Below are 16,863 nucleotides of genomic sequence, written 5' to 3' on the forward strand. Positions count from 1 at the left end.
AGGTGCTGATGAGGTGATGAAGATGGAGATGACATGGCCATGTGCCCACGCCCGGGTTAACGTCTTTTGGCCGTTGCCACTAAAGGTCAAATGGCTGGCAATGGAATAAGTAATGCTGTAATAAATGAAACTCTTAAACCTGCTTAAGAAATTTTAAAAGGAACTTTCCTTAAAAGAACTTTTAAGTTTCTACCGAGAGTCTTGATAACTTTTTTCCCTCAGCCACTTGGCCAGAAACTGTGAAAGGTTGGTGAGGCAGAAATGGCTACTGAAATTCTTAACTATACTCTCAACAACATTCTTTCAAATTTATACCATTTCTAGACATTCTTTCGGCTCTCGGAGCTCAATACTTTACATAAGTCACAGCCTCCAACGTATTCTGGCCGGCTTTTATTTGGCCATAACTGTGAGTGTCATCAGAAAGCAGTTAACCGGTTCTAAAAACCCACTCTGGAAGACGGCCTAGACGGCCAGAGGCTTAGGTCGAGAGGGATGCCGAACTGTGTCATCGATTAGGCTTGTGGCACCTCAACCCGAATGATTACTTTATGAGGGGTTTACCTATAAAGATTTTTCCCCCTTTTGCCCCCCTTTTATTGTTGGCCAGGTCCGAAGCCATTCCCGTTCTCTTCTAACTGTTAAGTGGCCAAGGCATCAATGCGATTCAGATGCAGATGAGTCTGGATCTTTCTCCATCCATCGATAGGCTGTGTCATTGCCACTGCAACTAATAGTGCAACTGCAACTTTCTACAGATTGCAGGTTCGAGTGGGGAGCTCAATCGAATGCTTCAATGGAGCAGAAAAGTTTCGGTGGATGTCGCAAATGAAGTTGAAGTCAATTTACTCAAGCATTGACATTGCAGCAGCAACTTAACTCAGGGAAAAAGGTATATTAAGATATATACTAAGCCTAGTTTAATTTATCTTTAATACAAATATTAAAACGTTTCTTTAAGTGCAAAAAGTGGCGCCCCGTTGAGTGGCATGCAAATTGTTGCATTCACACTGTGCCACACATATTTCGGGCCGATAACCAGTGCAGTTTGCAGTTTTGTTGGCCATATTTAATTGCCGCTTAGCCGCACAATTAATTTGTCAAAAAAATGGAGCCAAGAGTGGAGAGGCTGTGGGGGGGCTGTCTGTCAAGGCATCGTGTCAGGTGGCGCAACTTTCACCTTGACCGGTTGGCCAAAATCCAAGTTAAATTGCAACCGCCGTCTAAGCCAGGTAATCATCATTAAATTTGGCACATTTAATTAGATATTTTGCAGATGCAAAAGAGAAGAGTCTGTAGAATCAGAACCGGATCCAAACAAAGAACATCCCTTCACTGTCCATCAGAGTCTTTGTCTGGTTTCTGTTAGCCGTCTTTTTTTTTCATTTTGGTAATTTGCATTTCTAAGCTTGGCCAAATTGGACAAAGCCAACTGCGAAAGAGGCATTGAAAAGCTCTTCGCATTTTTGTTTCGCTGTTAATTAGCCACGAGGAGCGTAATGCGCATAATGGCCATTAGAAGATATACCCCACAGATACACAGATACAGTATCTTTGCATATCGGAATGCGTAGAAAGGAGAGCTGAGAATTGCAAACAAAAGAAGTGAGCCAGCAGAGTGATTGATCGAAAGTTGAATGACCCCAAAAATAGAAAAAAAGAGAAGCTTGATCCAAGACTATCCGCGATCGAGTCGGGAACTTAATTATGAGCTTATAAATAAAATAGAACTTACATGCCGAAGGCAGAGCCTAATTTACGGGTACGTGTGAGCCAACTTCTGGCTGTGAGTGTGTGTTTGGTTGGCTTGGACGTATATTTACGAGGTTCACTGTGCGTGGCTAGTGAAAATCACTCAACTGACTACCACTATCTTCGCAACTCAATTAAAGTCGGAAAGCAAAAGTACCGAAATATTATTTCAGTTTCGTTGACCAGCCAGGCATGCCCCTCCATATGCAGATGTGATTTAAACTTTTGAATTAGACTCGACTGAGGTTACAGGTTAGCTTTCTTTTTAATCATTTCTTTGGGGGAGTGGAGTCATAAATCACATGATCGTGCACACGTGCTACCAAGACCATATATAGAATTAAGTGCACTGAAGAAAAAAGTTAAACTAAATATAAATAATATGCCATATAATTATGGAAGATCATTCTTTTTTTCTTCCTTCCCAAGTATAATACTTACAACTAGCCCTTGAAATACTAAAAATGTTTAATAAAACTCTCCTTCCTTTTGAAAAATAAACATTATGACTAATTAAAGCATTTAGATTTATGCTCAGTGGTTCTGTTGAGTGAGAAAACGCCTGCATGGAAGTGCACTTCCATCGTCAGCATTCTTGGGGGAGAAAACACAATGCCTGGATGACGATGATCGCTCCTCATTTATGCGCTTCCTAAACACCAGAAGTGGCAGAAGATGGGGCCTGAGCTGGAACTGCATTTTACATATATGTCCATATAATTAGATATGCGTACCCCTTGAGGCTATTATTAGGCCACCAGGCACAGAGAACCGCCCCCTCCACCACTCCAGCACCCTTAAGTGATCAGTTCCGCTTGCATTGGAAATGCCTCTTCCTATTCTAGAGGTTCCCCTTCTTAAAAATTCTATCTAAAGCCGACATCAATTGTCTAATAAAAACAGAACGATGCAAGCCGCCTTTATGCATCTTTTCTGGTTATTTGTGAGGAAAGCGGTGTCACCTTAGCTAGTGTGGCATGGTCTATGTAGTATGGGGCATTATGCAATTCACGTAATTCGCGTAATAGTAATTGACGGCATCCTGCAGATTTCCTTCTCGACATGCATAAGTTACAGCATTTCGATTAGCCGTTTCTGTCTCGGGGAAAACGAGTCTATCTAGATTGCAAATAGTGTCTGTCTTAATAAATTCTGATCTTTATTGAAATGTTTTTTTCTGCTGCTAGCTGCTAACTTCAAATGGATTGTACTCGTAAATAGCTTTTTATATGAGGCGTTTGTCAGGCATTATAAGCTTAATGTCGGTTTTAAAGAATTTTACTTGAAATATGGTATTTTAACTATATCTAACTTATGTTAGAGTACGAGATAAAAATCAGTAGGAGTTTGGTGAGTATTTATTTTTTTAAAATACTCTAAAAGATCTATAGTTTTTTGGTTAAAACTTAAGTCACTGTCATAGCTTACTACCCGGGATGACACTATTTTATGACTTTTCGTTTGTCTAATATTTGTTTATTATATATATACCCCTTTTTTATAGACCCTCACCCACCTGTATTGTCCATATAGAGTCTGGCTATGACCTAAACACATTTTTTGCAGTGTTTACTTAGTGGTTACCACTTAACATTAGCCCAACATGCTTTTTGACATTGACTTAGAAGCGCCCACGCTTGCCACCTCTTTCGCATCAGACGGCCTTAGCCTTCATTGTAATTGTCCAAAGTAAATAAACCAACTGAGCCCCAAACCACAGGCCAAGCTCATACATTTTTGAATATTAATTGTTGGCCAGAGGCAGCCCGAAGCATTGGCCATTTTTTTGTTTCGTTACCACAGGCTAAGGTTAATGGGCCTCCATCATGATATCTAGCTCTCGAATATCTGTGTCTATTTTGCTTTTTTTTGTCGTTTTGGTTTTAGGTTTTCCAGTAGCCGAGCACTTTTGATTGCAACTTTATCTCTGGTCACCCCTTGACCTCACCGCATTGCAAAATGTTCCGTTTTTCTTGTTATTTCTGAGCTCTTCGCAGTTCAGCTTAGAGTTCTCTTTGGTTTGGAATCTTTGGTAGCCGGTAACTTGTTGCCTTTTAGCTGGTTTTTTATTTGATTTTTTTCTTTTTTTTTTTGAGTCAATAGCTGTACAAACCGGTCAAGAGCGGAGCATAAAACGCTCCGCTGCGGCTTCGAACATAAAAAAAAGCGCACAAAAGCCGTTGTTCAGAGCTCTTGGCGGCGATAATGAAGTCCAAGTCGAATGCAAAAAAAAAAACCGTGTATCTACTAATCTGAGCTCCCAGTGTATTCGGTCATTGGCTGATCATCATCTTCATAATACATGGGATGTACCCCAATGTCTACAATATGCATATTCATGGGGGGATGTTGTGAAATGGCATGAATGACCTTTAGATGTGGCGGCCAAAAGCCTTCCCCTTGATATTGCCAGCCATTGTTTACCATTATTTTTGCCTTGAGGCATGAAAATGTGAAAATATTTTGATTGTGTGGCCTTTTTGTGGAAAACAAATGCCTCGAACGAACTGCACGCATGCAAGCTAGTCCAATCAATCGAGAGCAGTTGTACACTGTACAAAAACTACTTATTTTATTTCTATACTAGACACTGAGTAATGTGAAGATCATTAAAAAAACTTCTAGTGTATAAAAGTGTGAAGTGCCAAGGGGCAACCCAAGTGCATAATTGCAGTCGATGGCCTGATTGGACTTCACCAAAGGGCCAAATGCATTAAGAGCGGGGCCAGAAAAAAAAGGGGGAAAGGAGAGATGATGTTGCTAATGGTGGGTCTGGGCCTAGGCCTGAGCCCGGGTCGCATTCCCCACAGTGGCAATTGAAAACACTCAAGTGCCGCCCCTGCCCGAGATGATCCGTGCAACTCAATCCGGGAGAACGCAGGCCGCAGCAACAGTAGCCGGCCGTCAGTCATCATTGAGGTCGTTCATCTGCCAGGAGGGAGCTGGAGGAAGTGAGAGGTGGAGTTCCTATACCCCTTCCCTGGGCATACCACAGCAAAATCATTTGCTTCAATGCAATCTTAGGTTCTCCTGCAGCTGCAAAAGTGTCACACACAGATAAACGAGCCACTCAGTTGAGTTTTGCATCGGACTGGGTCTTGATGTGGGTCTATGGGTCTAATGGATTGCTGTTGTCATAATAATAAGCAGGAAGTTGCAAGAAAAACACCCAAATCGGCTTAAGTCAGTGTTATGTGAGCAGCAGCAGCAACAGTAATGAAAAAAAAAAATAAATAAGAGGGGGAGCTGCTCACACACTTTGGGTCCAAATCGAGATTCATGAATGCAATATCTGTGAGATACTTTTGGTTCGTTAATTAAAAATCAAGTTGGGCGTTTTTTTTTCTTACCTCCCATGTATAACTTGCATAATTTCCAGTTGTCGCTTTCAATTACCAAATCTAATTGCAAGAAATCAATTTTGATTACTTAAACGCTGCAAATTAGTCATGCCAAAAAAGTATATCATTCGAAATTGGTTCAAAGTTAAGACATTTAATTAATTAAAATAATAATACTGATAATTTGATTTTCCAGGCTCTGAGCAAGACAAAGCGGAAACTAATTGAAGTTTCGACAAAGATTTTGTGATGAAAAGATACTCGAGGAAGTCTCTGCAAATCATGAAGTTTCCTACCCGAACAGGTTTTCAATATTTAATTGCCCAACTTTGTAATTGTGGCTAATTGTTGGGTAAACAAAAGTGAGCAACAGGCTGACTCAATATGTTTGGGCGTTCCATTCGGTATCTGGGCCTTAAAGCGTTGGCAGTGCGATAATGGCTTTAATAATACGATTTTATGGGGAGATTGGAGATTTTCGATGGCCAATTTAAAGTTTAAATATGCTGGAAGTGTAATGAAAAAGTTGGTAGCATTACGACCTCGACCCGGACAAAAGCTTGGTAATTATTTACACCAGACTGCCATAAATCAACGCATTTTGCACACTTTAGAAATGGAAAATGGAAAATTACTCCCAGTTTCCAAGCACTCGGCACACACACATGGTTGATTGTAGCGAGAACATGGAAAAACATTTCCATGTGCCACTTGAAACGACTTTCAAAATGTTTTCACTTGCCACAATGAGCACCCGCCCACATGCACTAACAAAATTTCTGTAAATTTTCTCTTAAAACTATTCTATTATGATAAATAAAACTTTATCAAGTTTCCCTCTGTGTAGCCACAATTGAAACCAGCTAAGAGCAGCAGGAAAAGCCAAAATGCTTGCCAGGCCAAAGTCCAAATTCCAGACCAAGAACAGCCCACTGGATCTGCAGCTGGTGCTGCCTTAAGCCGCAAGTCAGGCTTCAACCGGAGGAGAGTGTACATAGCTGTAGCTTTCCGGAATTATGCCACAAAAGAATGCGCCCCACGTGCTGCCAGCCGTCGAGGGATTTAAAGGCCCCATTCAGTAAATCACGAATTTGAAGTTCGATTTGGAGCGATTTGGGAATGGCAGACGTGACTCTCAAAGAGTTACTCACATGCTGTATGCTGGACCATAAATTGTTATTGATCTTCGTATCTGGAGCGTAGGCAATTGCAGCTGTATTTTTTTTCCTTATTACTTATTGATTTCTTCAAAGCGCGCTTTTTATTGACGTTTGCCAGCCAGGCCGACGTCCATCACCGTCACTCTCTCCTCGCGAAATCGTGGCTTGCAATTATTAGCCATTACCATTCAGTCCAAACAGGCGGCCGGCCCAGCACACCAGAGAGTGGCTGCACATTCACCACCGGGGCCGGGCCGGGCCGGGCCGGGCCGGGCAGAGCCGGAACTGGCCAGACAGCCGGAGCGGGCCGTGAACAAGGAAATCTGGCCAAGCAAAGTGCGGTAGCTGGAGTGGCCAACACGGCTCAATGAGTTCATAATCGATGTCGGATAATTACGCGAATAAAAATTGCATTGTGGCAGCAGCAAGTGCAACACTTAATAACTCAATTAGCGGCAAGATGAGGCAAGAACCTATAGTCGTGATTGGCCAATAATGGCCTAAACTCAAATAAACTTAACTGATAGTGGCAGCTGTTTCGAGACAAGACTTTCGTACCAATCGGTGATTGGAAGTTCTAACGAAATCATTCCAAGAGTAATGTGGTAAGACGGTAGGGGGCCGGGGCCACAAACCTGATTGCGTTTAGTCATCGGCTTTGTGGCGAAAATTATAATGAACCCCAAAGACGTTGACAAGTTTTTTGGTTTCTTTTTTGTTCCGTACTCTTTCAGCTTTGGCACTTTGGCGATGAAATCATTCAGAGCTCGGCCCAACTTGACCACAATTCAAGGCCACTTGCGATTTGCCAACGATATCTGATGGATTGTCCATCCGATGGGAGTAACAACTGCAGCCCTAGATACCGATTTCCCAAGCATTCGTATAGATACATTATGCAAGTCCCTTCAAGACCCACAAAGATGCATTCATAAAGTGTGTTGCAACACAATCTGTGGCAGAGCTATTGACAGATCATTTTTTATTTTTATGGATGACAATCGCCGCTTGCTTGTCAAAAGCTCGTCGTGACCTGACCCACATGGCGGATGAGGTTTTAGGGCCTCAGCCAACAGGCCAACAGGCCATTAGGCAGCAATTAAAGCTGGCCAAGATCGAGATTGGGATCGTGTTGGACCCATGGGGCCAGAAGCGTTTTACTGTTCTTCGTTGATTGACATGCTAAGCGCTCAGATTTGTATCTTTTCATACTGAAGATATTCTGTATCTGTATCTGTAGCTGAGCAACCTCATTTACAGTTGCGGGTAAGCTGGCCGCTCAATAGGCTCTTTGTTGCCGACTTTTCTTCCGCTTTCAACGGTTCATAATTGAAATTATAATTCAATTTGCTGCCGCCGTGCCGTGGCCACACTTTGCTTTTCAATTACTTGCCAGTGAGGCAGTCATAGCAGAGGCGGCTGGTAAGCAGGCGCATTAGAAATTATTGTCTGTCTGTCTATGATGTGAAAGAAGTCACAGTCGCAGATACATTTCTCACCCAGCGCACCACATACAGATACAGATACAGATACAGATGCAAAGCTAACTGTGGCGTGCAGAAGCGCGGATAAATTTTCAATTTGATTGCAAGGCTGCCCTGTTTCTCTCTCCTAAGATCCTAAGTTATTTCCATTTCATGTCCATAAATATTTTTGAAGCAAGTGTAGGAGAAAACAACATTGTTTGAAAAACAACAATCCGAACAACTGAAAATTGCTTGAGGCTGCCGTGTCGTCGCCGTCTGGCAATTAAGAACGCTTTCATTTTTCATTTCCAGCATTTCTTTCTTCCAGCATTTCTCTTCCGCGCTAACTCCGAATAAAGTAAATTACTTTTACTGAATTTAATTGAATTAGCATTAATGGCTAATGGAATTCCCTTGTAGATCAATATCTGGAGTATCCATGTGATAAAGATTTATTTATTAGCTCTCTAGCTCTTTTCCTTGGGTTTCTAAATAGAATCAGGGAATCTGGAATTCTAAATAAGTTTCTTTTTCAGTTTTTTGGGGTCTTTGGGGGCTCTGGAAATCAAGGCACTTGAGAATTTTTCCATTTTACATTCCCCCATGACTGCCATAAATGGCAGACTTCCCCATTTTCTCAGCTGATAAAGCAATAATGAGGGTCAGACCTTGTCTTTTTGGGGCTGCCTCAATTATTTACAATTTTGTATTGATTTGCTGGCGAGGGGGCAAGGTCCAAAAAGGGAGCTGCCTGCACTCCAATTATTGGCCCTTATCAGTCAGACGCACTTAATAGCAGTGTCGGTCATCTGAACCCGGGGTCAAATGGTATCTGATGTAACTCCAACTACAATACTATACTATATTCACATGGGCGCTCTGCTTTCGCCGCTGCACGCGTTTTGCATGCGTTTAAAGTCGCTTGGCGCTTACGCAAGAATCGCGGTTAGGTGGGGCAGGCGGTAGAAAGCGCGCCATGCCGCGCCGCACCGCTCGACGACACTTTTGTGGCATAAATTAAGTAATTTACTTTGATGGCCATGCGTGGAATGTTTACATGGCGGGCTTTGTTGATAAAGCCGATGATATTCGGTAGCAGCTGCCAAAGTGGTTTGCAATTTTCCCCCTTAATTCAAATCTGTATCTAGCGGATTGTCATCTACTTTTGATTCATTCGCTGTCGCTGATTGTTTTTTCGAGCAATTAATTGTTATGCGTTTTTAATGCCCATTTCGGCTTAACAAAAGCCCCAACACTCCCGGCTTATATAAGCGGCCATATGTGCATAGATATATGTTTGCATTGCACACTTAACAGCTTTGTTGCGTTTTTTTTTATTTCTTTATATTTCTGTGTTAATTTTTGCCTTTAGTTTTCGAGTTTGGCCGAAAAGAAAGAGAAAACTTTCACCCGCCGTGCCTGTCGTGCCAAGAAAGGCAGAAGATAGCCCCAGACAGTGACGGGGAAAGAGTGGAGCGAAAAATTAACAACAAGCTGATGATTTACTTCCAAAGCAGAAGAAACGATCATTGCTGGGGTATTCCGAGTTATGTATATATTTATTTATTTATTTATCGCGCCGGTGAGGGGCCAGAGTAGCGACAGCAAAGGTGTCGGCGGAAATTGAACCTTTAACACTCGGAAATAGAAATGAATACGAAAAAGAAAACACATCGTCATCATCACAAAAGCGAAAATCCATAATAGTGTTAGAAATTCTAAGAAATCAATAGGAAATTAGCCAATCTAAGTAAGGAAATAATATGGTGTATGGTATGGTCTATATCTTAAGCCAAGATTAAAGTACCTGCCTGCCCAAAGTTTTAGCTTGAAATTTGTATCTTTAAGTTGTATCTGCAACTTGCAAACCTGTTATGATAAATCACCTACAACATGGCCCAAAGATAAGAGCCAGACCCAGACTCGGAGGCAAATGGCAAGTCCCAGGCCCTGTCGTATCTCTGAGCTCCCAGCTTGTATTCAATCAATCACGTCTCGCTTATCGCCCACTCAGCATGACACAAAAACCGGAGAGATGTGGAAGCTGGCGAAAATATGGAAAACAAAGGGCATTCAAGCCAAGTCCATGACCACAGACAGAAATTACGGCCGCCGTTTAATCAGCACCATTTCGATTATTATGCAAAATGGCAATGAAAGCACGCTCGCAATAGCCGAAAACAATTTCAAAAACACATATTTGGGAAACAATGAGTGCCGGGACACAAAAAAATAACAATTATACGTAAACAGAAACAGAAAAACCCAAGCAAGTGCGTGCCTTGAAAATGCTCAACAGTTTGGAGGAAAAGTGGAAAGTTGCCCGCCACGAGCTGTGTGTGTGTGTGTGTGCTTTATGTGCATAATTATAGAGTTCACTGTAGTTTATTTCTTTTTGATTTTTTTTTTGTTCAATACTGCGTAACCCCAACCTGCCATCTACCACCGCCCCGCCTGACAAACCCCCAAAAGTTCGTGCCAAAATGCAGTTTTCCATTTAAAAACTTCTTGTTTGTTCACTTGATTTGCCTTTTGTTTGGCTTGCTTCTTGGCTTGGTTTGTTTGCTTTCGGCACGTTGCTAATAAAGCAACTATGCTAACAAAAACTAAAAAAAAAAAATAACTTGAAAAATTGCATAAAACGAATACAAATTGTGGAAAATAAAATGCTCATATTTGTGCCATTTGTTCGAACGAGTTTTTGTGAAAGTATCTACTGGATAGCTTTAGTTAATACGAATTTTACAGCCACCCCCTGTCCACGTTTTCCAACTCGCCAGCACGATTTCGACAAAAAGGCGTGTTTATAGCGAAAAATATTTTATTTATTTTACTTTATAGTTAATAAAATTAAAGTATTAAAGCTTTCAACAGGATTTAGCAACAAATATTAGTTATTTTTTCTGTGTGTATGGGATGGGCCAGCAAACCCCCTGGCGCTGGAACACGTTTTTCTGTGGCAATTTCTGTTTCGCCTTTTTTTTTTTAGCCATGGCTGTCTCCTCTTGCCACTTTATTGACAATTTCTATTTTTTTTTTCGCGAACGTGCGTAGCTATTGTCGTTGATTGTGGAAAACCAAAACGCCATACACAGACTTCAGAGCACCAGAGCCATAAATACACGTTTACAAACCGGCCACCGGCTGCGTCGCATAATGAAATGCGAATTTCATTCATGGGAATTGGTTATGAGTTACGTCTTATGGCCCATACGAGAGGAGGAGACTGTGGGGGTTTTCTATGGCTGGGCAATTAAGAAACTGCCATGCAGGACAGTGACTTTAATTCCAAAAACCATCAATGGCACCAAGAATAACAGAACAGGGGCAAACACAGGGATGAACAATATTTATTTCTAAAAATAATCAACTAGAATCAAATAGAATCTGAACAACTGCCAGAAGTTTGAGTCATTAGGTGGAATTTCCTAGGCGCCCTGTTGCAGATTTTTGAGTCATCTTACTTGAAATCATTTTCTTTGGCCAGATCGATCGAACCTTTGTTACCTAACGTGGCTCAAATTACTTTCAAGTGCATTCCTATGACTTCCCAAGCCACTCATATTTATCCACTAAGCCAGGTTACAGTATTATTGGCAAAAAAAATGAGTTTTAAAGCAGGAGATCGAATAACATGAATATTGCCAAAAAAAAAAAAAAAATCACATCCGCTGGTTTTCTTTAAAATTGTAATTTTTAAAGTCAAATACCCTCCAAATTATCCGCGAGGTGTTTACGCAAACGGGCGCACAAAAAACAACAAATCCGAGAAACCTAAACCGAGACTCTGGCTTTAACGCAAAAATTTCACAGAGTCAGCACTGGTAACAGCAACTTAAAAAAAAAAAAAGCAAAATATGCCAGACGAGTAATAATTATCCGAAGAAATTATAGCCCCCCCTTATAGCTCCCCTGGCGAATGTACAAGTGTGTGAGTGCATTGGTGAAATGCGAAACTGCCAAGGTGCTCCAAGGTGCTAAAAGTTATGCTGCCAGACAGCGGATTATGAAATATGGAATGCCTGCCCCCAAAACAGGAGGGTATCAGCAGAGGGATTGAGGATTTTGGACCCAGTATCTAACCCTTTTTAGGGGAATTTCCGAAGAGAGGATACCTGTTACCTCAGCTCCCGCTAAAAGTTGGAGTTTATGATTTAATCTCAATCTAAATCCTTTTTTCAATTTAATATTAATTGTTCTTCACAAATAGATTTTATATTAAAGAACTTTATTAAACAATCTATTATAGTAAAACCTTTCAATTATAAATAAGCTTTTGTAATAAATAAGTCAGGATTTTTCAAAGAAGTTTCTAAAAAAAGAAAGGAATTCTAAGAACTTCCTCTTTTTCAATTTTATAATATAATCCAGAAACTATCATTAAATGGTCCCATATTTATTAAACTTATTTCTTTTTTTATTAATGTCAATAATAATAGTTGTATAAAGTTTCAGCAAAAACTTAAAATCAAAATATTTATTATTTCAAATAAATAACTAATAGTAATCGGTATTTTTTAGTTGGAAAAACTGAAACTGCAGCCGTTCTAACCAGCTTTGGCTTTGGCTCTGGCTCTGGCATTGTTGCAGGCTATCATCGATCGTGGTATTAGCCGCAGCTTGTTAACTCGTTTTGCAGTTTGTGGAAAAGAAAAAAAAAAGGGAATGCAAAAAGGCAAAAGGCTCTCTCCGAGCTATGAACCCCATTATTGCAGCCTGTGTTGCTGTTTTGGATGATGATGTACGATGGTGTAACTTACCCGGTCTGTTTGCAATCCGTATTGTTGTTAGTATTTCTTGGTAGATGATGCTGTTTCTGATGCAGTTGCTGCTACTCTTGTTGTTGCTGTGGTTTCAATTGACTGACAGTCGTCGGTTTGTGGGCGTTTCAGGTATCAGTGCGTTTTCCAGTCAACTTTTTTTGCGGCTTTTGAATGATTTAGATTTTAGCCAGGTTTAGGTTCGCGATTTCCTCTATACTAGAACTATTACACACTTTTGAGGAGTAGAAAAAAATTAAAACTTTCCCGTGATTCACTTGGACACTACCCTTCTGTTATTTACTTGGCACTATTTGCTTGTTAATTGGTTTCGTTGTTTGCTGAATATCGGTCGAAGTATTATTCTTTTCAATATATTTTTCTTTTTCTTGTTTGGTTTGGTCGTTTAGAAAGTGGGTTAACTGACAGAGCGCGTCTTAGTAACGCTTTATGCAAATTGCAGATGGTATTCGGCGTGATTCAAGATATTTTTCGATTCAAGATTTATGTGTTTCGATTGTGACAAATTCCAACTTGGTTCAACTTTGTATTCCAGCGATAGATATAGGGAGATACGGACGGATCCCCTCCACTTTTCACATTTACAACTTGGAACTCCGCTGCAGACGTTTGCACTTCAACTCGTTTCGCTCGCAAATGATCGGTGATCGTTGGGGTACAGCGGTGCTTCAGCACAGACCCGAAGATTCAGACGTTCGTGGTGAGATACATTTTACAGATACTTTCAAACGCTTCTATAGATGCAAGCCAAAAGCCGAACGGCGATGGTCAAGACAAGCTTCGGCTTGGCCCTCTTCTTGTTGTTGCCAAAAGGTGAGATACAAAAACCAGATTTTACGAGCTTTTCAGCTTTTTTAACGGATTTCTGCCGGTTTCGGGTTTTTCACGAAGCCGTCGCGACCATTTGTACATACATGTTTGATACTGTATGTTTTGTTGGTATGAGGCCCATCAAACATGCACGAGAGTATTGAGAGGTCATAGTTTTAGCGGCACAATTCAAAAATACTTAAAATTTTTAAAATCATTTAAGGAATTGAGCCTAAGAATCGCTTGATTATTAGTAAAGATATGGCCATCGCTGGGGACCAATTTTGCCTATCCATTTTCATACATCTTCAAAGGAATCCTCCAGAAAACGTGGCCAAAAATTGAAAAAATATTTTGTTCTTAGATTTTTATGCAGAATGATTCTCCGACAGTTAAGTTTTGAAGGGGATCCCCCAGGAAATTTTACAAAAAAATTAAAAAATATTTGCACTTAGATTTTCATGCAGAATGATGAAGAGTCGATCTACAATTCGTTTAAGGTATTCCGCTCAAGAATCGGATGGAAATTAGCCCAGATATAGACATCGTTGGAGGCCATATTGTCCTTCCGTTTCATAAGTTTTGAAGGAAATGTAACAAAAAATGTGAAAAATAATTTGTACTTAGATTATAATGCAGAATGATGGAGAATCAATCTAAAATTCGTTTAAGGTATCCCGCTTAAGAATCTGATAGAAATGGGACGAAATATAGGCATCGCTGGGGACCATATTGTCCTTCCATGCAGTGTGTCAAAAAAAAAAAACAACATTTTTTTTAAACGAACAATAAATTTTTTATTCAATTAATTTTAACAATGCATTAAAAAGGTTACAGAATTTCATGTGGTTCAGCCGATGGAGCTGCGCGGGCCTTTTTAAAAATTTAAATTGTATTCTAAAGTCGCTTTCCAACACTTTTTTGCAGACGTTCCCAGAATGTAATGTTCTGGATTAATTTTGCATAAAACAAGAAACAGGAAAGAAAATCATAAAGAAAATTTTGTTCCGTGCCAAACCATCGTGTTGTAAAAAAGAAAAATTTTAATCTTCTACGGGGAATTTCTGACAGCGACAGAAAATGGCAATTCAGAAATCTGGCAGCCTGGCTACGTAGCCAAGTCGCAAACCATCTCAAACGTTTCCTGCCGTCCTCTAGTAGGATTAGGATGTTACATCTGAGAAGTCCCATGATATTAACTAGGCTTCGATTCCTATTATATAAAAGCATTTACGGAAATTTATATAATTTACCAATATACATCCATTCCATACTATATAGATGTGCCTATATGTGTGTAGTGTACATTCAAAACAAAACATTTCATTTTTAATGAATTTAATTTGGGTATTTTACTTCAACGTTACATTTCGAATCGACAATCGACCCACGACACCCGGCACTGTCCAACAACCACTGGCAGAACCCCTAGACCTCGATTAGGCGGTTTAATGGTGTCCCTGGGCCTCGGCCTCCAGCTGCTCCTTGGACTTGTAACCAACCTGCTCCTCGGGGGTGTGGGGCCAGAAAGTGGGCTTGTTGAGGGGATCGAGGGCGCTTTCGGGGAATGCGTCGCGGTAGTCCTCCATGGTCATCTGCTCGTATGGCAGCAGCGACTTCAAATGGGCGATCTCCTTCTGGTAGCTCTGGATGCGCTGCTCAGAGGCCTTCTTGTAGCTGTCGATCTCGGACTGGGACTCCTTGACCTGAGCATCGACCTGGGGGGTGTAGGTGTCCTTGGGATAGGGAACCTTCAGGGCTTCATACTGCTTCTGGAAGCTGTCGACCAGTCCCTGGACGGGGACCAGCTTCTTGTAGTTGGCCCAGTCGATCTGAGGAGGGCACTCGGGGTTGGCCAAGACGGCGCGGACATAGATGTCCGACTTGGTCTTGAAGGCGCCGAAGCTGCTCTTCTGGTTGGCGGGCACACGCTCGGCAAGAGCGGACCAGTTGATCGAGGATTGGGCGATACGGCGAGCGGCCATTCTGGAGCACAAGACCTGAAGAAAACAAAAGCAACATATGAGGTTAGGTCAACTGACTGGAAAATCAAATTAGCTTGATGGTCCTTTATGTTTCATTGGTTATAATCCTCTTGATCCGTGGATCTCTAACTGGATGTTCCATAAATAACCGACTTGGAACAAAACAGCAGAAGTTATGCTTGCAAAAATTATGTAATTTTTTTCTTCGGCTTCAGTTCCACAAGGTTTTAGATTCCAAGGTGTTTCATTGTTAAGCTTGGCAAAACATAGGTTCCATGTCTATCCACTTTATTAATATTACGTTTTTATCGTTTATCTTTAAGATCCTTACTTATTTTTAAGAAAAATAATAAATTTCAGCCCCAGTACCAACACTTACACTTTTGAGTACAAATACTCGATACCTGCTGTCAGGGCTGGCAAGCTTTTGACATCTGAATCAGGTCTGGCATCCCTTTCATAATATACAGCCACACTATCAGCAGGCTTACGAAAACAAATTGCATGTGGATTTAATTTAAGATAAATATTTTCATTGTGCTTTAACCGAAATGCTGTTGAAACAGTTACCACAGGTAGTGCAGCAATTGCGCTGCCTATCCTCTGCCACCACTGCTGTAACGAGACTGCACCGGTCTGTATATTGCCGGTTATATCCAACAGTAGTTGTGCAGCCCGATGGATCCACAATAAACATTCGCTACCACGAGCCGCGTAAAATCATTAAGGTAAATAACCCCAGGATCCCCAATAGAACTTCAATCTAATAATTCTGTATTCGTAGCTTCCTTTGGATCTTAGTACCTTGTCTGATTCAGAACGTAAGGCTAGGCTGGAAGCCCGGAAACCCCGCAAGAAGGTGAAAATTATGGAAGAAGTAGAAGATAACTTCAATGCCAAGAAATACATGAAGTACATTAAAAAAAAGAAGTAGCTTTCATACATCATAAATGTAAACAATTGTTAAATAAAGAAAATAGTCTATGTTATATAAGTCTGGCAGCTCCATGATGTATGTTGCCATATCTTTGAATAACTTGCACGGCAAAAAGATAGAAAAATTTTAAAATTTGAATGAAGTTTAGTTTAAAAATAAATAAGCAAATGAAAAAAGGCATTTAAAATTACCTAAAAAAACAAAAAATATAAATGCTGTGATAAAATTTATTTCTAAGAATGGAGTACAAAATGACCTGGGAAATTTTTCCAACCAAAATGTAGGAGTATTTTCCAAATTATTCCATATCATAACATGATTTTTGGCATATAGTAATTTACTTTGATTTATAATGGCTCCGGAAAAGGTCAAATTGCATCCATATTGAGTTTTCGTGCAGTTGCGCCAAATGTGACCTTAGTGTGACCAATCAAAAAATACCATAAAATAGACAATATTCCGGCAGCTCCACTACCCCGATATATCGACATTCCCTAGATACACACAATTATTTTAGCTCGTGGAAAATAGAGGTGGAGAAACATCGATGTTCGCAAACATCGATGTTTTCGATGTTTTCAAAAAAAACATCGAGTGAAACATCGATGTTTTGAAAAAAAAAATGTTTTTT

General features: G+C 40.5%; 3 protein-coding genes across 4 annotated transcripts in view; 1 reads left to right on the forward strand and 2 right to left on the reverse strand.

Moving 5' to 3' along the window:
* The window catches only part of LOC6498846 (serine-rich adhesin for platelets), a 32,968-nt gene extending 19,760 nt beyond the window's left edge, over nt 1–13,208 (reverse strand). The window contains exon 1 of the mRNA XM_001955775.4: nt 12,480–13,208. The gene's annotated coding sequence lies outside the window, so the exon portion shown is untranslated. The remainder of the gene's footprint in view (nt 1–12,479) is intronic.
* A 1,423-nt stretch (nt 13,209–14,631) lies between these two features.
* Nucleotides 14,632–15,817, reverse strand: LOC6498845 (ATP synthase subunit d, mitochondrial). 2 transcript variants are annotated; one of them, XM_014910269.3, is made up of 2 exons: nt 15,675–15,817; nt 14,632–15,310 (listed from the first exon to the last, which is right to left on the reverse strand). In XM_014910269.3, the coding sequence occupies exon 2, from the start codon at nt 15,293–15,295 to the stop codon at nt 14,759–14,761; it is 537 nt and encodes a 178-aa protein (XP_014765755.1). In that variant the 5' UTR covers nt 15,296–15,310; nt 15,675–15,817; the 3' UTR covers nt 14,632–14,758. The 2 variants fall into 2 exon arrangements, with proteins under 2 accessions (XP_014765755.1, XP_001955812.1); XM_001955776.4 differs by having other exon boundaries at nt 15,627–15,714.
* A 22-nt stretch (nt 15,818–15,839) lies between these two features.
* Nucleotides 15,840–16,356, forward strand: LOC6501708 (39S ribosomal protein L55, mitochondrial). Its single transcript, XM_001955777.4, has 2 exons — nt 15,840–16,023; nt 16,080–16,356. Exons 1-2 carry the CDS (start codon nt 15,847–15,849, stop codon nt 16,227–16,229), a joined length of 327 nt encoding a protein of 108 aa, XP_001955813.1. The 5' UTR covers nt 15,840–15,846; the 3' UTR covers nt 16,230–16,356.
* Nucleotides 16,357–16,863: the final 507 nt, after the last annotated feature.

The sequence above is a fragment of the Drosophila ananassae genome, chromosome 2L (genome assembly GCF_017639315.1).
Source record: "Drosophila ananassae strain 14024-0371.13 chromosome 2L, ASM1763931v2, whole genome shotgun sequence".
In the NCBI taxonomy this organism is placed as follows: domain Eukaryota; kingdom Metazoa; phylum Arthropoda; class Insecta; order Diptera; family Drosophilidae; genus Drosophila; species Drosophila ananassae.